At 39.5% G+C, this 23,023-nt stretch overlaps 1 protein-coding gene across 1 annotated transcript in view; it reads right to left on the bottom strand.

Moving 5' to 3' along the window:
* Positions 1-11,691: 11,691 nt before the first annotated feature.
* Positions 11,692-23,023, bottom strand: part of Fzd3 (frizzled class receptor 3) — a 71,084-nt gene continuing 59,752 nt past the window's right edge. The window contains exon 7 of the mRNA XM_034498918.2: positions 11,692-22,268. Within this exon, the coding sequence (XP_034354809.1) occupies positions 22,055-22,268 (214 nt within the window). The 3' untranslated portion in view covers positions 11,692-22,054. The remainder of the gene's footprint in view (positions 22,269-23,023) is intronic.

The raw sequence follows: 23,023 nt of genomic DNA, 5'->3' as shown, positions 1-23,023 counted from the left end.
TGTCAGGCTGCTTGACCTGATGACCTGAGTTTGAACCCAGGAACCCATAAGCTTTACTCTGACCTCCACATGCACACTGGGGCCTGTGCATATCCACTTACAAATAAATAAATAAATAAATAAATAAATAAATAAATAAATAAATGTAATAATAATTTCTCTTCATCTATTTCTTGCCTTTCCTTTACTGAAAATCTCAGGGTCTCTTAGTCCCACCCTGTGCACGTTTTCTTCCCCACTAACTCCATTCAGAGTTGGGTGGACATAAAGCCCTCAGCACACTGGCCAGCAGTGGGAGTCACAGGAGTCATGGAGTCATGTTCCTGTTTGACGAGCTTGTCATTCATTTTCCCGCACAGGTGGATGACCACTCTCCTCATCCTCCCAACTGCCCCATGTTGGAGTGTCCAGGAATGAGTTTCCAGACTCTCCTTCCTCTTTACGTGATGCTACTGGGTACTAAGTATCACCTGTGCGTGCATGCGGCCCTCGCTGGTGTAGCTCTGATCTCCCTCCTTGAACACTCAGACCGGGACCTACCTGCCACTTAGAGGTCAGACAGGATCGAATGTGGCACTGACCTCCAGTCTCTCTGTCTGGCGCCTTCTCCATCTGTTGTGGGCAATCTCATTCTCCTAGGTTTTCAAGGCCTCAGTTCACCATCCTGGACTCCTTTGCCCCCTCTGGCTTTGCAGAGTGTAGAAGACAGAAATATCTTCTATAAAATACTGTTCTCTTTTCTGTCACGTGTTTGTCTTCTTGTTATGCTAACAGTGAGATATGTACAGCTATATTCTTCACTTGAATAAAAAGAATAGGCGAGGGACAGATCTGGGGTAGGTAGCTGCAGTCCTTGACTATTCAGACCCAGATTTTATCACTCATTAGGAGACACTCTAGCAGTTTACTAATCTTATTTACAGTATATTTTTCTGCTCAGTAAATGAAGAAGGTATATTTCTGTCTTCTGTGGCTGTGGAGAAGTAAGCCTTCAGTGGAATTGCTGTTCCTTTGTGTTTTAACTGACTCTGCTATGCCTGCTTTCCTTCCCCCTCTCATGTTCTGCACCTTCCCTATAAGGCCTGCGTGCAACGTGAAAAGATTATGTGGTGGCCTTTTGCTGAGCGAGCCTGATGGCCTGAGTCTGATCCCCAGAGCCCACATGAAAAGCTGGATGCAGTGTAGTCTATCTGCAATCCCATTACTCCCAAGATGCCAAAGAATGTCAGAAATAAGAGAGACCCTGCAGGCTTCAACCAGGTAGAAGACACATGGAACACACACACACACACACACACACACACACACACACACCCCACACCACACATCACCTGAAGTGGAGATGTAGTTCAGTTGGTAGAGTGTATACTTAGCATGCTAAAATCTCTGGGTTCGGCAACACACACATGCACACACGGACAAGCACGCAGACATTTCTTCGTTGGAACCTGGAGAGGTGGTTCGGTGAGTGAGAGCACTGATTACTCTTCCATTGGCCCCTGACTGGATTCCTGGCACCCACATAGCAGCTGTAACTCTACTTTTGAGGTCCTCAGAGGCTTCCTTCCTCTGCGGGCACCAGGCACACGCATGATATACTTAACATGCATGTAGGCAAGACATTCATACACATAAAATTAATATTCAAAAGAGATTTCTTTGCGTGTGTCCACTTGCTCTTCTGCTTTACCTCCATAGACGGAGCAACACTGGGTCACCATCTAAGAGCGAGGCACATGCGTCCACCCCACCCAGCTTTGGACTTTCAGCTTCTAGAACTGTATCCCATGTAAGCCTCTTTATAAATCATCCAGCCTCAAGTGTTCTGTTGTAGCAACAGTAATCAACTAAGATACCATAGTCCCAGCAACTAATACTTAACCATTAAATAGTTGCTGAATTAATCTCTCATCATTTATATTCTATAATGTTCTTGGTACATTCATTCCTTATGGCAGAATTATCTCCTTCCACACTTGTTTGCACTCCCACCATACTTTGGGGAAGGCAGTGTATAGTACTCAGTGTTGGAAGCTTACTCATTACAATGTCGCTTTGCAAGAGTAGAAACTATCATTTTCTTTTTCTAACCAGTTTATTACCTGGAGTATGGAGTAGGTAGATGGATGAATGAATAAATGGATGGATGGATGAATGAATGAATATATATTACTGACGAGATATTTCCCCAAATAACTCACCTATAGACAAGAAAAAATATAAATGTGATCCTTCACTATGAAGAAACCCAAAACAATGTCAGCTAAAGCAGACTCCGACATCTTGATTACATGCTGTTTCTGTGAGACAACTATCAATGAACAGGAGAAGGGCGGGCTGTTAGATGAAAGGATTTAGCTTGCTCTCTTGAGTACCTCTGGATTTGTTAATTAACTTGAACATTAACTTGAACATTATAGCGATGGCCCCAGGAAGGAAGCAATTTCCTACAGCCATGTATGTGGCCTTGGGGATTTTCAGAACTGCTCATCTTCCCCCTGGGACTTGTCATTGTCCTTATGACAAAGGCTCATTCGGACTGCCCCCAACCGATGGCTGACGGGGACATGCATCCCCAACAGTTCCTTTAAACTGGCTCAACTGTGTCCAATCTGTTGTCAGAGAACAACTTCTCTCCTTCTGGACATATGGGAAAGCAGAAGCTGCCTCCAGACTTAGCACATGCATTTATTTCCCATATTTAGCAAACAATTTTCAAACCAGTCTGCTATCAAAAAATTCCTAAAATACATATGATTCGTTGATCATCTCATGTACAGTGTTTGGATATTTCTAGTGTATTTACTACATAGCAGTTTATCTAACTAGTATTTGGGGGCTGAAAAATGCCCGAGAGACCCATCTGATGTTTGACTTGAGCAATCTACAAAGACATGGGAAGGATTCAGCATTAAGTCTCCAGTTGAGGAGCAGATGACGGTGACTCATTATAGACCTTAGCCAAGAGCTTCCTGTGTCCAAATATTTCAAAACACTTTTTAAGTGTCTGACTTTGGGGGGTTTGTTTTCTTTTAAAAAAATAAATGGCTTCACATATAATTCTCTTTTGTGACTACTTCCTGGGAGCACACGGAGACCAGGCATCAGCGCTGTGCTCCCTTCTGAAAGTCTCAGTATTTTCCTAAGGCCCGACATCCTTCCCACATGGCTGGATTTGCTGGTGGCAATGCAGGGCTGATGAAGACATATGCTTGACTAAATGAACAGAAATGGAGCAGTTTTGGAGGAGGAGCATATGAAGAATGGAAGTTTCAAGATATGAACATAATGGAAAGAAAACTGATCTGGAAATGGTGGAGTCCCCCGATGAAAGGCACAGGGGACTGGTTGTTCTTGCTGAGTCTCCGTCCTGTCAACGGCTAGCATCATGCAACTGGCCAACTTTATGAACTGTTCCATTCTTTTTTTTTTTAATTGGATATTTAATTTACATTCAGATGCCATCCCCTTTCCCCATTTCCCCTCCCTAGAAAACCCCTATCCCATACCCCCTTCTCCTTTTTGCTTTTATACAATTATTTTTTAATGTTAACCAATGGCTTTATAAATTTGGTAATGCTCAATATCAATCAGAAGTGTAACCTAATACCCAACCTAGATATATCAACTATCTTTGACTGGCAGAGACATGTGAACATCTGCCTCCATGTCTGCACCCCCCCTCTTTCTCTCTCATCACCTAGCTCCTCCTCTCCTTCTCCTCCTCCTCTCCTTACTCCTCTCACCTTAGCTCCTCCTACATATCACCCTTCCTGTTAAAATAAAATTTTCTTTCAAAATACAGTTAGAGCATAGCTATACCAATTATGTCAGTAAGGTGCAAGATAGACCTAATACCCAGTCCATCATTTTGTTGACTAAGCAGAACCTCTGTCATCTCTCCTAAATAAAAGACTTAGTTCTGAACCTAGCTTTTTTTTTTTTTTTTTTTTCTCTTGGCTTTAGAATGAATGTCAGCTGAAAACCATCCTCTCAAACCTTTTCTCTCAAAGTAAATAGCAAGGATTGGCTATGAGACTATAAGTTTTCAACCCCATCAGAAATCCAGAATGACTGAGTTAACTGAAATTATGGGAAGCACAAAGCATAGCTTCTAAAACATAGCCAATTTATAGAGACCGCGAACACCTGGACAGTCCCTATACTACAGAACGTTGGACCATCCGATCTTCAGCCTTCTGTCCCAGGATCATCTGACAGACCTGGTGATGCAGAATTATTAAGGGCTGATTACTCTGTCTTGGCAGATATAATCAGTTGACTATTCTGCAAGTGTGTCCTTTTCTGGACACTGATTTGTCTGTAGATGGAAAGAGGCAATTCTTGCCTACTGGCTGACTCACCACAACTGGAGTAACTCCAAAGATGCTCAATTTCTTCTTAGAATCCAAGACAGGAAGCTGTCAGGAGCAGACAGGTCTCTAATCTAAATGAACATTAATACAGAAATGTTTGTAACATCAATTCTATGGATTTCTGATGTTTTAAATACCAACTATTTATGTAAGGCAATCTGGACTGTTGTCTGTTAACTCCTCTCAGCTATTTTTTTTTTAAGCTGGAGTTGCCATTCTTTTTTTTTTTTTATTAGATATTTTATTTACACTTCAGATGGCGTCCCCTTTCCCCATTTCCCCCTCCCCCAGCTATTTCTAAAGAAAATATAGAAAACACCCTAACAACAAACCCAAAGCCATGAATTTTCTATAGGCCCTTAACTCACAGGCTAACTATCTCAAATAAGTTAAAACAGTTAGAGAAGGCTGGGTGGTGGTGGCGCACGCCTTTAATCCCAGCACTTGGGAGGCAGAGGCAGGCTGATTTCTGAGTTTGAAGCCAGCCTGGTCTACAGAGTGAGTTCCAGGATATCCAGGACTACACAGAGAAACCCTGTCTCGAAAAAAAAAAAGTTAGAGAAGGACTGGGTCTAAGCCTTGTATTCCTAAATGTGCTATACAGGCGCAATGCCTATGATAGTAACAATATTCATTTCACTTTTATATTAATAAGAAGCTCGTACCAATGAAAACCTTAAATTTGAAATCAAAATAAATTTTGTACCATTTAAGAAATTATAACTTCATCTTAATAACAATTATATATATTTCTACCAATAGGTTATGGCTATGCAATAAATCCTAGCTAATCCTTCCTGTCCCACCAAACCACTACTTTTCCCTAGAAAGACAGCCCAATATTAACCACCTCAGTCCTCAAGCCCAGGGAATAGGGGCGCTGACTCTTCATTAACTTCTTCAAGCTGATTATGGGTGTTGAGATATTAGAAGAGGGGTTGGGGGAAGAGTAAATTGATAAGCCTCTGACACTGTGTCTTCACTGCATCCAGCTGGAATTCCAGGACATCAGAGGTTCGAGCAGGTCTGTTCAGCTTGCCTGATGAGTAGATACACCAAGGCTATGTATTCTGCAATATACAATTCTCAAAACAAATTTTAGTATCAAGATTTTTTTTTGTTTGAATTCTGGAATCTAGTCTTCTGGCAGCCTGCCTCTGTCATGTCTAATCCATATAATTCTGGGAGTTGCTATGACAGTGTGCTCCCACCATCCTCCCATTTTTGACTTCCTGCTCTCAAATTTCCCAACATCAGGGAATCCAAACTTTCGGGCACCTAGGCCCTCCACTTCCACTGATGCCTAACCCCTTACCCCATTCCCCCGCTCCAATTACTATGAGGGTGTGCTCCCACCATCCTCTCATTCCCGCCTCCCTGCTCTTGCAATTCCCCAACACTAGGGAATCCAAACTTTCAGGTACCAAGGCTGTCCACTTCCACTGATGCCTGGCAAGGCCACCCTCGACTACCTATACAGGTGGAGCCATGAGTACCCCCCACCCCCCTTTGTGTTCTCGGGCTGGAGATTTTAGAATGGCTACTCCAGCTTGTTTCTTAGGACCATTTGCTTGAAAAATTGTTTTCCAGCCTTTTACTCTAAGGTAGAGTCTGTCTTTGCACTGAGGTGGGTTTCCTGTATGCAGCAAAATGCTGGGTCCCGTTTATGTATCCAGTCCATTAGCCTATGTCTTTTAATTGGGGAACTGAGTCCATTGATGTTATAAGATATTAAGGAACAGTGATTGTTGTCTCCTGTTATTTTTGTTATTAGAGGTAAAGTTATCTTTGTGTGGCTATCTTCTTTTGGATTTGTTGGAAGAGGATTACTTTCTTGCTCTTTCTAGGGTATAATTTCCCTCCTTGTATTGGAGCTTTTCTGCTATTATCCTCTGTAATGCTGGGTTTGTGGAAAGATATTATGTAAATTTGGTTTTGTCATGGAATATCTTGATTTCTCCATCTATGGTAATTGAGAGTTTTGCTGGGCATAGTAGCCTGGGCTGGCATTTGTGTTCTCTTAGGGTCTGTATGACATCTGTCCAGCATCTTCTAGCTTTTATAGTATCTGGTGAGAAGTCTGGTGTAATTCTGATAGGTCTGTCTTTCTATGTTACTTGGCCTTTCTCCCTTACTGCATTTAATATTCTTTCTTTGTTTTGTGCACTTGGTGTTTTGATTATTATGTGACGGGAGGTATTTCTTTTCTGGTCTAGTCTATTTGGCATTCTATAGGCTTCTTGTATGTTTATGGGCATCTCTTTCTTTAGATTAGGGAAGTTTTCTTCTATAATTTTGTTGAAGATATTTATTGGCCCTTTAAGTTGGGAATCTTCACTCTCATCTATACCTATTATCCTTAGGTTTGGTCTCCTCATTGTGTCCTGGATTTTCTGGATATTTTGTGTTAAGAACTTTTTGCATTTTGCATTTTCTTTGACAGTTGTGTCAATATTTTCTATGGTATCTTCTGCACCTGAGATTCTCTCTTCTATCTCTTGTATTCTGTTGGGGATGCTTGTGTCTATGACTCCTGATTTCTTTCCTAGGTTTTCTATCTCCAGCGTAGTCTCCCTTTGTGATTTCTTTATTGTTTCTACTTCCATTTTTATGTCCTGGATGGTTTTGTTCAATTTCTTCACCTGTTTGGTTGTGTTCTCTTGTAATTCTTTGAGGGATTTTTGTGTTTCCTCTTTAAGGGCTTCTACCTGTTTACCTGTGTCCTCCTCAAATTCTTTGAGGGTGTTATTTATGTCCTTCTTAAAGTCCTCTATCATCATCATTAGAAGTGACTTTAAATCTGAATCTTGCTTTCCTGGTGATATGGGGAATTCAGGACTTTCTAGTGTGGGAGAACTAGGTTCTAATGATGCCAAGTACCCTGGGTTACTGATGCTTATGTTCTCGGGCTTGCCTTTTGCCATCTGTATCTCCTTAGTGCTACCTGCCCTGTCCCTGACTGGAGCCTGTCTTTCCTACTATCTTGGTTGTATCAGAACTTTGTGGGGTAGGTGTAACTACTGGGGTAAGCGCTGGGGCCCAAAATCTGCTCAGTGCTCAAGGGCAGACAGGATGCTGTCCAGGTTAGAGCTCTGGGAGCCCCGTTTCTTCTGGGTTCTTAGAGATTGGGGGCAGAGCTGCAGCCCAAGATCTGCTCAGTGCTTGGACTCAGACCGGAAGGAACCAATGCTCCGGGCTGGGGGTGACTTCCTGGGTCCTTGTGGGTCCCAGTTACTCCCTGTTTGGGGTGATTGTTGCTGTCTGCTTACCTAAGATACTGCCTGGGTTAGAGTTCCTGGGAGCCCCGCTTCCTCTGGGTTCTGTGTGATTGGGGGCAGAGCTGCTTGCATCTGCTCAGTTCCTGGGCCCAGACTGGAAGGACGAACTGTTCCATTCTTAATAGATTCTTTGGGCCACTTCTCATTACTAATTCATTGAATGGTCTACAGTTTACAGAAGTCAGGTATATTTTCTATTGTTGTCCTGACAAATCACCCCCACCATAGGGGTTCAACATCACACATTAGCTGTTGTATAGTTCTGTAGCTCTGAAGTTGAAGGTGTCAGGGGGCCTAAGTGAGGTGGCAGCAGTTCCATTCTTGAGACTAGGGTGGGGTTACTTTTTCCCTCATTCTTGTTGACTGTCACTGAAAGCTGTTTCTAGAGCATCTATGGCATCCATTGTGGTACCCTTCTTCCATCTTTAAAGTCAGAGACAGTAGAGTAAGCCTTTGCAATATGGCATCTTTCTTACTCTTTACAATCAAGGCTAGAACTTTCTGAGATTTTTACCAAATCATGTTGATTAGACTGGTATCCCATTGATAACCCAGGACAGTCTCCACAGTCATATCTGCAAAGATCCTATGAGGGTTAATCTTGATCTTCAATGTGATGGACCTAGGAAGGAGAAACCTCAGTGGAGGGATTGCTGTGGACATGTCTGTAGGGCATGTTTTCATTGTGAATTGATGTTTGAGGACACAGCCCTTTGGGAGGCATCATCCTGAGGCAGTGGCCTAGGCTGCTTAAGACAAGGTAGCTGAATGTGAGCCTGGGAGCAAGCCAGTAAGCAGCATTCCTCCATGGTTTGTGTGTCAAATTCCTGATTTCCCTTATGACAGACTGTAACTCTTTCTTCCTCAAGCTATTTGGTTATGGCATTCACCACAGCAGCAGACAAGCAAAGCAGAACATCTCTTTGCCAGATGAGGTGGACTGTTTACAGGTCCTGGGACTATGACTATGGACCAGGAACCCTTGAGTGTGTGTGTGTGTGTGTGTGTGTGTGTGTGTGTGTGTGTGTGTGTGTGTGAGAGAGAGAGAGAGAGAGAGAGAGAGAGAGAGAGAGAGAGAGCGCTAGAGTAGGCATTTCTGTGCAGTCTGAATTCTAAGCAGCTGCTTCTGAGAGACTTGAAACTAGCAGAGGACTACTTTCTTTACATAAATATTTTAGCAGAGTCTAATTCTCTCTTAAGAATATTAAATTAAGAGGGTCAAACAAGAATAAGACAAACCTCTATATAACAACTGCTGATACATTCTTTAAAGCAACTGAAGGAAAGAGCAAATGAATGAAGCATAAGCAAGAGAACTTTAGGAAAGAACTAGAGATCCCTTAGCTTAGTACTTAAACATTTTACAAAGCCAGATATGGTGACTCATGTCTGTAATCTCAGTATGTGGGTGACTCAAGAGAATCTAGAATTTGAGGCCAATATAGGGTACATAACAAGACACTCTAAAAAATGTTACTGAAGTATATTCATTTTGAGATTGTAGTAATTTAAACACAACTTGAAAAGTTAACTACACCTAGTTTTTCCCAGTGGCAATGTTATTTTTTTTTTTTTTTTTTTTTTATTTATTTTTTTTTAAAATAATATTTTTGTTTGGTTTTTGTTTTTTGGTTTTTTTGTTTTTTGTTTTTGTAAACACAGCACAGTATCAAACCCAGGAAGCTGGTTTGATAGCTACAATCTATCTTACTCAGATTTCTTCCTTACAGAAACACTCACTCATGTGTTTACACTTATCTGTATGCGATCTCATATATAGATCTTAGTGAGTACCATCACAGCCAAGGTGCAAACAACTGAGTATTTTTTGGATAGGGCCTTGCTATATATTCCACCCAAGATTGCTTCCAACAGATATGTATGACCATAACTGGCTGGATGTAGTAATTTTTAAAAATATTTATGAGAGAGAGAAAAGAGGGACAGAGAGAGGGAGAGAAAGCATATGTTATGTACCACCCTCAGATCAGAGGCCAGTGTTGAATGCTGCGAGCTTTAGTTACGAGTGGTTGTGAGCTGCCTGGTGTAGGCACTGAACCTTCTGGGAAACAGTACATGTTCTTAACCCTTGAGCCATTTCTCCAGCCCCTGAATTTAGTAATTTTAAAAACTATTATTATTTAAAGAAAGGATCCCATAGCTAAAAGCCATTGTCTCAGCCCAATATTTTCATTTTGTTAAGAAGAAACTTGGGTACATGCCTGTGTGCTTCAGTACATGCATTATAACTCTCAACCCACTGGCGACCAGCATTAGCTAACCAGCCAACGACATGAAACACATTCCAAACCCACACCTTCCCACTTCCCCTTGAATGTGAACACTTTAAATTCAGCAAACACGATTTAGTCTATTTTTTCCATCTTAGATATTTTTGTTTGTTTAGAAATGAACTGATGGGATATTAATGACTACTCAGCTTATAAGCCTGGCACATAGCAGGAGTCAAGTGGTGCATGCTGGAAATACAGAATTTCAACAACTGAAGAATACGTACACTTACATATTTCATTGTGTTAGATCCCTCAATTGCTAGGAAGTTGCAAGATAAACGTAGAATTAAAGGGCAATGGAAAGCACAGTGTACATACAACCTCTCAGGGCTTCAAGGCATCTGGAGATGGGTGGCTCTTCTGTGGATATTCATACTGAGGCATTCTGGAAAGGACAACCCCAGCCTCTCAGGATGCTGCTGGGAGAACAATGCGTGTTTTGCTTGCACAATCTGGGGGAAAAGTATTCAGGAAGCCTTCCTAGGAAAGACTTACTGTTTCTGTCAGAACCAATGGCAAAGGAACCTTTCACAACTCAACTTTCAGGAAGCCTTTCATTCCCCAAACAAAACCAAGGGCCTTGCAGAGAGCAGTGGGCAGTTGGCTACTAACATCATCTAATCCATGGCTAGTAAAAGGTTTTGAGAAACTTTAGGATTTCCTTTTTGAAACAGAACTTGCTAGTTACTACTGGGCAGGAGCCATGCTAATCTCTTTATTATTCCAATTTTAGTGTGTGTTCCTGATGTGTGTACAGACCTTATGATTTCTTGTCAAGATGGGTATGGTGTAGCCTTAGGTGGCCTGGAATTATGTAGACCAGGCTGGCAAAAAAAAATTACAGAGATCTATCCACCTCTGCCTCCCAAATGCTGGGACTGGATTTTATGACTTCTAAGTGTCTTCTAACTGCCTTCCTGTGTTTAAAAACAAATTCACCTAAGAAACTATCTGCTTTGAGACAATTGATGGGCTGTTTTTCAACAAGCATTTACTGAGCCTCTATTATACTGCAATAAGATATGATAATATAATGAACATATATACATATGTATGTAGTCTATATTGACAAAAATGAGAGAGAAAATAATATAGAGGATAGTGTAAATTGCACTGGTAAGCTATTTTGTGCTGCTGTGATAGACAGCCCTGCCTGGAAATCTCTCAACTGGGGACCCCTGTGTGACGAAGCTGGACCTCCACCATCATTTCTGATGGATGCTATAAGCTTCCACACTCATGTCTCTCTGCTCACTATTTGTTCTCTTACTTTTGTTAGGTAATTCCCTCATTCAAAACTGAATGGTTATCATAGATCATTCTCCCAACAGGCAGTGTGTATTTATATATTTCTAAATCCCAGGTTAATGTTTCTTATGTAATTATGAATAAAAATACTAAAAAAAGAAACCTATTTTTTGAAGTTAAATTAAATATAATTTTATGTATATGGGTGTTCTGCCTGCACATAAGCCTGTGTACCACATGAATACTTGGTGTCTGCTGAGGCCAGAAGAGAATGTTCGATCCTCTGAAACTGGAGTTACAGATGATCGTGAGCTGCCGTGTAGGTGCTAGGAACTGCACCTGGGTCTTCTGGAAGAGCAGCCAGTGCTCTTGTCCACTGAGTCATCTCTCCGGGCCGCTGAAACTGAACTTGTAAAGAAGTAGTGTAATGCGTTACACTAAGTCTGGATGATGACATAGGAAATTATGTTCAATAATATACTGACAGACAAGAGAACAAGTTATTTAGTTTTATTAAAAATTTCCAATTTATAACCAAAATATACAACCACTACATTTAAAATCAGTTTTTACACTCACAGTTAAAGTGCTAAGAAAAACATTTACAAAACTGACATCAGTCTACTGTAAACAAAATAAATCTACAACAGCAGAGTGCAGAGCACACCCAGCTACCGTGACAGTACAGCCCATGCTCTGACTGGGTGTGCTCGCCCTACACAGACCCCAACAACAGCAACTTTCCACTCATCTGGAAATGAACTGCTTTAGCCGACATATGGAGAAGAAACATGAAGAACTAATGCCACAAGATACAAGTCTTCACCACAAACACTTTCTAACTAGATGTCTGTATGATAAAACAAGGTTAGTTTTAGAATTTAGTCACCTCAGCAATTTAATTCAGAATGGTGTTTTAAAAACTAAATTGCTAAGTACCAGTTATTTAAAAATAACTTTCAGAATAATGAAAAAGGAGGAGTTTTCCTACCTCACTAGTCCTTGAAAAATTGTCAACAGAAAACAGGGAAAGTGTTTTTTGAGCAAGCATGGACAGTATTCACCTATAAATTTCCTGTCATTGAGCAGAGATGTCAATGTTTATGTGTTTTGTTCTCTTTCAGCAAGATAGTAAGATTATAGTCACTGACAATTTAATAAGAATTTTCTGAATTTGTTTCTTCCTAACACTTGAAGTGGGTCATACTTTGGACATACTGATCAGAGCAGCTAGAACAAGTAGAAACTAGAAAGGTTTCAGGTTGAGCATTTGGGGATCAGATCAGCTAAATTGGGGCTCTCTGAGGGTATCACTGAGGAAAAAAAGTACCAAGTCTCTATAGAAATCAAAGTACCTTTGTCTAACACAAGAATGCATCGAAATCTAAGATACCCAGAATTAACTCCAAGAGTGCAATGGGTACTGAGTAATGGTTTCTAGCAACTATCTTAATTACAACAATATGGGGCAATTTAGTCTGAGTTTGAAACAACCTAGTTTATACCTTTTTGAACCATAAAACTGGGAATGTCCTGGATAGGAGCTTCATACTCTTATCTGTTTCTATTTCTATACCTTTGTTCCTATAACCAGAAATCTAAGTATGAAGAAAATCTTTAGATGATCTAAAGCTTATAGAAAATGTGTTGACTGTATAACATTGTATTCATTTATTGTGGAGGATAAAACTCTGCAGTTAGCAGAGATGGAGTCCCTATCACACTGGGGGATTATTCTACCTCTAAATGGTATTTACCAATTATTCCTTGACACTGTGACAGGATGTCAGCTTATAAAAGCTTGAAAATCAAACACAGACTTAGTGAAGAGCTTATGTAACTTAAGTATTCTCAAAGGCATTTACTTCAAATTGATAAGATGTCTTTAAAAGCAGGAATTCAGCAACAATACAGAGCAGAAGCTTTTGAGATGACCTAAGAGTTTATGTAGTCTCTTCTGATGGTCTGAGAAGAGCAGAGGTAAACAGTTAACATCTCTTCTAAAACATCATAAGTTGCTAACATGAGGTTATTTCCCCTCAAGACAACATGCTTAGAAGAATATTTTCCAACTATTTAGACTGAGAGAATCTTGAGCTCAACTGTCAGAAAAATCACTGAACAACAGAGTTGTTTACTGAGACAAGAAAGTAAGAGTCAGCTCATTAAATAAATATGGGATTTAGATATTCTCTATTATAGACAATGAAGTAACTATTAATCATAGATACATGTTCATATAAATACTCCTCCAAACTATCAGATTAAAATATTAAAAAGTATTTTCTTTACATATTTGGAAACAGGGTCTTGTTATGTAGCTCAGGCTGGCTGTTAATTCCTGGCAATCCTCTGGCCTCGGTTAGCCCTGCCTCCTAAATGCTGAGATTATAGACAGGTATCTACCATGCTGGACTTGAAAACAACGCTTCCTAATTTAAAATTTTAATTTTGAAGAATTAGTTTTTATAATAGTTCCTACAAATAGTTCCAGCACAATGCTTGAAGCAGTCAGTGAACTGTGTGCTCTGGAAGCTGGAGGGGGGAGAAGGTGAGGTGACAATGGTGTACTTTATCATGATGAAACAAAAGTTTAAACTTCAGCAACAAAGTAAAACTCAAAACAAAACAAAACAAAACAAAAATCCCAAAATTTAGAAACTGAAAATAAAAGCAGAAAAGCTGTTTGAAGTTGGTATTAAAGGACTGGAGATACGGTTCAGTGGCAGAAGGTTTGGATAATAAAAGAAAGGCCTGGTTCTACCATTAGTCACGGACAGATGGACGGGGACACACACACACACACACACACACACACACACACACACACACACACACAATTAGTAAGGAAAGGAGAGAAGGAAAAAATAAAAGCTGATGTTAAGCACATGGGAGGCTTATGACTACAACCTTGGCACTAGGGAGGCCCATGCGGGAAGACTGTAAGCTCCAAGGCTAGCCTGGACAACACATCAAGTTCAAGGCCGATACCTGATAGAGAAGACCATGGTCTGTTGAGTTGGAGCACTTGCCTAGTATGCAAGGCTCTGGTAGCAGGCAAGGCCTTAGTACCAGGGGAAATAATAAAACAAACACAAAACATGAGAAGCTGGATGGCTCTGGGGAGGTTGGAATACTATAAAAAGAGAAATGATAAGAAAATTTAGATTTATTCTAATTCATGGCTAAGATATACAAGAAATAATATCCATGGTCAGGAGAACTTCCAGAGTCTGAACAGCTTTCTCCTTCTTCCTCTACTTGGTTTTTGACACAGTCTCACAATGCAGCTCAGGCTGGCCTATAATATATATTATAGACCATGTAGCACACGATGGCCTTAAATGTATAATCCTTCTGTCTTAGCCTCTCAGAGACTGGGATTCCAGTGTGAGTCCCCACACTTAGCTCAAACAAACATCTCCACGCTAGGGAATCCATTTTATGAGTTAAACAATTTCACACTTACATTATTTCCAAGGCATAGTCATCTCAGCTCAGTGTAAAAACCTGCTGTGCTGATTTCTTTTAAAAAATGATTTCACTGTAAATGCTTCTGCTGACAAGATTAGTTCTGGGGAAATGATCTGAGACAGGGCCACGGGAAGAGATGTGCCATCTTTTCAAAACTGAGGGTGGAAGGATAGCTAGACAAACAGAAAAACACAAGATGGATAACTATAAACCACCACTCTAGGGTTACCTGGTTTTTCTTATAGAACTTCTCATTATCAATCCCCAAATATTCATTGAAATGGGACTTCATATTCAATGTAGCAACAACAAGGACTTGAAGAGCCAGAAAACTGAAAATAAATGTGCTGTTTTTAGAGACAATTTTAAAAAACTGTAACAGTTATGGTTAATGGCAGGATACATTTGAGGAATATGTTGCTAAGCAACTGGGTCACTTTGCAACATCAGAGCATGCACTGGCCAAATCACATGCCTATGATGTTACTAAGTGATATGACCCTATGGGACCACTGCTGTATGGACAGGAGGTCTGAAACAGGTCTTAAACTTATGACCCTCCTGCCTTAGGCTGCCATGTGTTTCCTAACTAAAAATGACTAAAATGTCATTATGCGGCATATGGCCATAGGAATCTCTGAGTGAGAGACTGAGCATCTAATTTAGTTACTGAAAACCTGTGACAGACCTAAGACAAGGAGTTAAATGTGGCTAAGGAAATCTAATAGGTATATATAGCTCAGTGGCAGAATGGCTGCCTAGCATATGCAAGACCTTAGGCTTGTTCACTAGAACCAAACAGGGAGGGAGGGGCAACAAAGCTGACATGATTAGAAAAAAAAATTACACTAAGAACCAGCACACCAACCTATACCTACTTTCTAATGTTATGTACTCGTCAGACTTCAGGCTCAACTGTACACTGTAAGACTACAGTTCAAGACATATGAATGGATGCAGACAGTCAGACCAAAGAAATCAATCTTTCATCTGGGTGGGCTGGAGGGATGGCTAAATGGTTAGGAGATCTTTCAGAGGATTGGGGTTAGATTCCAGCACCCACATGATAGCTCACAACCCTCTTATAACCTCAATTTCAGGGAATCCCTCAGTGCCAGGCATTCAAATGGTACATAGACACAGATCCAGGCAGACTATCCATACCCATAAAATTAGAAGACAGCAAGTGAGATTTCCTTGATCCAATTCATGGAAAGCACCATTAATTTACAAGAGAATTCTTTTGAAAGGATAAAGCTACTGGAATATGTTTTATTAAAGAATACTTAAAATTTTTATTGTATTTATTGTGTTTATGTCTGTGCATGTGTGCCTACATGTGCATGTACACCACAACCCACATGTGGAGGTCAGAGGACAACTTGGGGGAGTCTCTTCTCTCTCTCCACCACATGGACAGAAATCAACATTGTCCGGCTTGCCAGCAAGTGCCTGTACCTGCTGAGTCATCGCACTGGCTCTATTAGAGAATTAAGGAAACTTATGGTAATATTTTCTGCAAAGCCAGGACAAATTAACAATAGCAAGACACATTTATCTCTAACAATATTTTATGAGTCTTATTTTCAATGCTGGGACTGAACCCATGGCCATTTATTGCTAAGCTAAATATTACTCCTGATAATATTTTAAAATAGATCATCACTTTTCTGTGACAATCTGCAACTACACAGATTCAATGAATTCGAGGAGGCAGTTAAAGAGTTCTTCTATTCCATTTCTCTAAGTTCTCTTAGATTTTATAATCAATCTGGGCAGTGGTGGCGCATATCTTTAAGCCTGTCACTTGTGAGACAGAGGCATCCAGATCTCTGAGTTCAAGGTCAGCCTGGTCTACAGAACAAGGTCCAAGACAGCCAGGGCTACAATGAGAAACACTGTCTTGAAAAACCAAAGTAGTGGTTGTGGTGGTGGTGGTGGTGGTGGTGGTGGTGGTGGTGGTAGTGGTGGTAGTAGTAATAAAAATCAATAGTGTTAATGATGATAATCATGGATTTTATGACCATGTGAAAGCTGGTAAAACCCGACAGCCTTTTAATTAGCAAAGGGACCAATGCTGTCAACGATCTGCTCACTAATTTTATTTTGAACACATGTTAGGGAGGTACTTTCCCAATGAGTTACACTACAGCTCTACAGAATACATTTGGTATAAAGGCTTGACTAAAAAAAAAATCTATCTTCATAATTAAGAGAAAAAACATAAAAATATCGTGGTTATTTCTTTTGTTTATCAACTTATGTTTAATTTTTTCATTAAAAATCATGTCTGCTACTTATATGTTCTTTTACGTTTATTATCTATATCTTTCCTCTTTTAAAAATCACTTAAGTTACGGCATGGTAGCACATCCAAAATCCTAGCACTTGCCTGGCAAAGGTGAGAGAATGAGTTCAAAGCCAACCTGGGATATATACCTAAGCCTCTGAGATCAGCCTGAGGTATTCTGTGAGAGGCTGGAAATGTAGCTCACTGGCAAACTACTTTTCTAACACTGGGGTCCTGGAGTGCAGCTGCCTTAGCTGAGCAAGCTGTGCAAGCAGAGTTTATGGGAAGAGAATACAAGTGAGCTCTCAGCAATGACTATAAAATGGTCAAGGGAGAAACAAATTAGAGTGTGGTGGAATTTGAGACTCCTAATCTAATCCCTGAGTTCCTTTCAACTGCAAACAAAAATGCTTTGTCTGAGGTTAACAGAGCTCACTGAAAGGAGAGGCAAAACTAGATATCAGTTTTCCTGACTCAAAAATCCTTGGATATTTTTAAAATAAAACAGTGCATTCTTACTAGGTATTAATTAAAACCTGGCCAAAACAAAGCCATTGAGTTCTAAATTTTAAAAAGCCAGTTAGCATAAAACAAAGAAACATCTGCAACTCTGCAAATTTGAGCAAGCCTGATCATATACCAAAAAGTTTAAGGCCACAATACTACTAATAAAATAATACATTTTTCTGCTTTAGGAAATATAACAAGCTTAAAAAAATTAAAAATACTAATTCAATAGTTAGTGGTAATGAGCAGAAAAATAGAACACTGAATATTCATAAATAAAATTATTTTTAATTATCTTTACCTTAAGATTTATTAATCTTTATTTTTTGAGACAAGGTCTTTCTAACTGCCCTGGAACTCACTATGTAGACCAGGTTGACCTCACAAGAGATCCTTCTGCCTCAGCCTCCTGAGTGCTAAGATTAAAGATGTGTGTCACTACATCTGGCAAAATTTAAACTTTTGAATTATTAGAAAGTAAAAAACATTTTTAATCATGGGAAGTGGTGCTAATAAAACTGTCAATTATAAATAAGTCTACCATCCCCCCCCAAATCAATGAAAAGGGCAAGATAGGTTATTGGTGACTATTTAGATAAAAAGGTAAAGATAAAATATCATTCAACATATTTAAATAGATTGAACTTAATGGATTTTGTACTTACTCTACCTTTGACCAAAATATTAGAGGAAGCTTTAAAAAAAATCTTTAAAGCCAGATTTTCTAATTAGAGAACACAGGAATAAACATACTTACTAATATGTGCTAACAACTATCAGTTAACTAAACATCTATATCTACTAAAATGGTGGTCTGAACAGACTTTTAATATTGTTTTTTCTCTTCCCAGATTTGGATTTTGAAAGATAAGGAGTATTCTGTATCAGTATAATTACTAAAGATACATAGGATTAGAATTAGATTACAGAAAGCAATTATAGTCTGATGAACGGGGAAGGATGTCTACTCTTCCTATGCCTCTCCCAATACTTATGTGACGAGAACAACAAAAAATGAAATGGAAGAAAAACCAGGAAGAGATGCACAAACCCCAATGCATTTCCATATACAGTAATCAAATTTATGTAAATGTATATACATTATACATAGTTGAATTAAATAAGCCTTTTGTATTTGTGTGTGTGTTACAAGTGTGTTGGTGTCAGGAGGTCAGAAGAGAATGTTAGATTCCCAGGGCTGGAGCTACAGACACTGTGAGAATAGGTTGCAAGGAACTAAAGTTGGGTCCTTTGGAAGAGCAGCAAGTACACCTAACCACTGAACCGTTTCTACAACCCCAAGTGTTTCTCATCTTAGTGGTCACAAAAAGGCATAAAAGCAGCTTAAAAGAATCATGAGTTTCTTATAAACCTAGGTTCTATAAACTTCCTATCTCATGTGTTTGTGTGAAACTGAAAAGGATTCTTACTTTACACAGATTTGTAACAAATTCACAAATATACATATACATACAATTTTCACGGTTTAAGTTGAGTGCCATGTAGTTAGTTGTTTGCTAAACATTTACTGGAAAGCTTACTCTGTGCTAAGCCCTGTGCTAATTGTTATTCATCAACTGCTCTCTGAAACAAATTATTGTTTTGAGCTTAATACTGCCTAGGATCTTTTGCCTAATTATTGAATAAAACCATATTGCTAAAATCAAAGTTCTTTTCAAAACCCTTTTGATAATATATTAACATTTTAGAGGGCACTATCATTTTCTTGGTTGTTAAAGAAAACACCAAGTGTTAACATATGCCAATCACAACAGAAATTAAAGTAACCTATACGGTAAGAAAACTGTCCAGACTTGTTCAAGACAAGTTAAACAGGTTAAGATTTGGAATCAACTGTTCTGCTGTAGTTCTTCAATGGTCTCTTCAAAAAAAAAAAAAAGATTCTCAAAACCTGGCACACTTAAAACCTGGAGCATGGCCCAAATTGAACAGTGTTACTTAAACCAAACAATACTGTACAGACTGCACAGAACAAATGCACGATGGTATTTGGTGAAGGTGACTATAAGGCCAACATCATATACACATCACCAGTGGCTGAAGCAAGAAGAGCTGCAAAGACACACATAAGCTCTGGAAGCACAAAGGTGAGATATTCATGGCAATGTTCACTTCACTCTCTACACTTGGCCCACTTTAAAAGACGACCAATTAACACTTGGCAACTGGTAGTGATGCAGATGGTGGCAGACGACAACCTCTTTGAGCTCCAACTGGTATCCTATCTTAACTTCTATTTTTGTTTATGGATGTTTGTTTTGGTTTGCTCATGCTGTTCTAGGAGCTTCTCAGATAGAAGCTTCATGAGTTATTGATTTGTTTATAGACAAGTTATATGTCATAACTTGTCTATGGGCCTCTCCAAGTTGTAACCCCAGTTCCAAGGAGAATGACAGGACAGAGGAAAGAGAAAACATTTGGGACCAAATGCTCAACTGTGTCTTATGAAGAATGGGTAATCTCTACTGATACATACTTTGAAGAAGCAACATGACACAAATAAATCATGACTACCAGGAAACTGGCTCTTCTGTCATATGGGCACTCTTAGTTTTAAAGGGCGAGAGAAGCAGACACATGAGTTAAACATGTGTCAAGAAATGTACTGCAGTAGACCTCCAATAAAGCTCTTCAGCCAAGAATCTTAATCCTGCACATTTCACAACACTTCACAGTTTCAAAGAGCTTCCAGACTGTTGTTTTTATTTGATCTCAATTTGACAACTTTGTGAGGTAGGTAGAGGAGATATTCATCTTCAATCTTCATCTTTAAACAAGAGGAGCTAAGCTCACGGAGGCTGACTTGTTCTGAGTTAAAAACTAGCATATGGCAAAGCCAGACCTCTCCAGAGTCTAGGGTATTTTTTTTTTTTTTTTTTCTGAGTGTGATTCTTGGATAACCTGCTAAGACTCTGCTGTGGTATTTTTAGAAATACAGATTTGTGAGATCCTACTGCCTTTGATTTATTGAGTAAGACTCTCTCAAGATGAGAGCTGAGAATTCTGCATTTTATAGTGGATTATAACAGAGTAAGAAACAACTGCATATCAGGAAACAAGCTAAGTGTATCACTGTGTCTGGCTCCACCTTCCCATGGTCGAAAGTGATGCCATTAGCCCATCCTTAGGGGAAAGCTAGCTTAAAAAAACGGCTTCAAGCCTGGCTACACTAACAATCACCTGGAAAGCTGCTTGTTTTTAAAGCATCAACTCAAACCTGACAGAAAGATGTTGGCTATAGTTTCCAGAGTGATTCGTACCTGCAATCAGGGCCGAACATCACTTATGTTTTCTGAATAACATATTAGCATTTTCAAGAATTTTTCTTTCTGATCAATTTTATACAAATAAACTTCACAGTTCATATCCTAAATCATTTAAGCTTTGCAAGATAAAATGTGAAGAGGTTTTTACTTAATATTTTTAAGATTAAATGGTATTCACAGAAAGAGTAACCATGCTCCACTTAGTTAAAATGATTTTCAAGAACCCAAATCAATCACCATTTTGGACTTAGTCTATCTATCTATATTTCAGCTGTAAACCATAGTAATTCAGAAAATAGGGATGTGGGGCAAAAGCTGTAGCCAACTGGCTACAGGGGAATTCGGTGCAGACAATCAGCTCACTATAGGAGGGTCTGGGTACCAAGGTCTGATGGCTTTGGCAAGATCACATCTCACTGTAGAAAAATACGACAATGAATACACAGAAAATATTTTGCCATTTGTAATTTGTTTACCACTAAAACCCCTTATAATGTGTGATGCTTATCTTACTGCATGCCTCCACAGAACATATATGAACATGAAGTTGTCTACTATTTCCTGGGGAAAATGGCCACAAATTAAAGTGTTTCTATCATGCATATGGATATTATAAAAGCATAGCCCATAAAAGTAATATTTACAAAACAAAAACCAGTCCAATTACCGGGGAAATGCTCATCTCTGCCTTCACTCCAGTGTTCATCCACAGCCTGCATATCTTGGGGGAAGATTGACACACTTTGAGAACCTCCCACAGGCCAACCAGATCTTCTATGGCGCTGTTATCCTATTAGCTAAAATACCCTTGCTGGCTTATCAAAGTCTTCTACAGTTTAAAAACAGTTCCTTTTTTCACTCTGTGGAAATAAACCTACAAAGTCCTAGTATTCATCTGAGAAATAAACCTTGCATAGAAATTTTCTTTAATTCTGAAACTTTGTTTTATTAACAGAGCTACCAGAATGTCATTTCACAACTAGTTCATATTATATGAAAATTCACTACAAAGCAGTCACCACACATAGAGGATTTTTCTAGATATAAAATAAGTGGGTTTATAAAAATGCTTACCAGACAGTCATCTCGTCACAGCCTAGAAAGAATTACTTTTGTGATGACATGATTCTTAGTGTTTTGGATGTGTTCACATCCCACGGTTATGTGATAAAAAGATCTACTTTCCCAGTGGGCACACTCTGCCTGAGAAAGCAGAGTGACAGCGAGTTACAGCAGCCAGCCATGCAAAGGCAAAGACTAAAACCTGCTTTCCACGGCACACATTTCATCTTACACAACACTAAGCACTGGTCCCATCCTCTTCAATAACACGGTTCATGCTGGTGCCATGTGTAATGTGAGTCATGGGGTTGTTACTGAGGTCTCGGATGCTGCTGTGTCGGGACTGCTCATTGAGCCGATGAGAACTACTGTGCCTGGAGTGATCTGTCAGCCGTGACATGCTGCCGTGAGGTAGTCTCTCTTCCATTCCTCGGTAACTGCAGGGAGTGTACCTGCACAAGAGAGGTGGTTTTGAAGTGGATAACAGAACACACCAGAAAATAGGACTAATAATTTTCATTAAAATGCCTTAGTAACTGAAGTGCTCAGCAAATCAATAGTGAGAAGGCAATGGCTGACATGATTATTTAGAGTAATTCCATTGTGCTATAGAATTATCCAGTGAGGCCAACAGAGAGAGATAATCCACTTAGGGCCAGGATGAAGGTCCTAGTCCCTGTAAAATGGCAAAAGGCTTGGAGCTATGAGCAAAGTATGGATACTTTCCTTACTCACGTACGTTTCAAAAACACTGGGCTCAGAGAGATGAGGAAAGGGAGTGAGGCACTGCCTTCAGACTCTACAAGATGAGGTAAAGTTAGCAGCAGTGCAAATGTCAGTTTTACTAAAAGACTTGGGTTGGAAGGAACATATGAAACCAGAGGAGAAATTAAGGGAAATTAAGGGTAAGCTAAATATCAGTGAATGAACTGCCACTCATTGATGACATCTGTTCCCATATCATGTAGCTACCATGTAGCTGCTGGGAATTGAACTTAGAACCTCTGGAAGACCAGCCAGTGCTCTTAACCACTGAGCCATCTCTTCAGTCCCATATTTTATCTTTTAATCTTTAGAACCTTGAAAAATTTTCTAATTATTTTTGTTCATACATGTACTCTTTTGGAAAACATAATTTCGAATAATAAAAGTAAAAGAGAACTGAGTATTCTTGATGACTTTAGTAAACATGCTGCTTTTGTTTATA

The sequence above is a fragment of the Arvicanthis niloticus genome, chromosome 3 (assembly GCF_011762505.2).
Source record: "Arvicanthis niloticus isolate mArvNil1 chromosome 3, mArvNil1.pat.X, whole genome shotgun sequence".
Taxonomy (NCBI): Eukaryota; Metazoa; Chordata; class Mammalia; order Rodentia; family Muridae; genus Arvicanthis; species Arvicanthis niloticus.
Note: the sequence above shows the minus strand (reverse complement) of the source record. Positions and strands in the feature narration are given on the sequence as shown.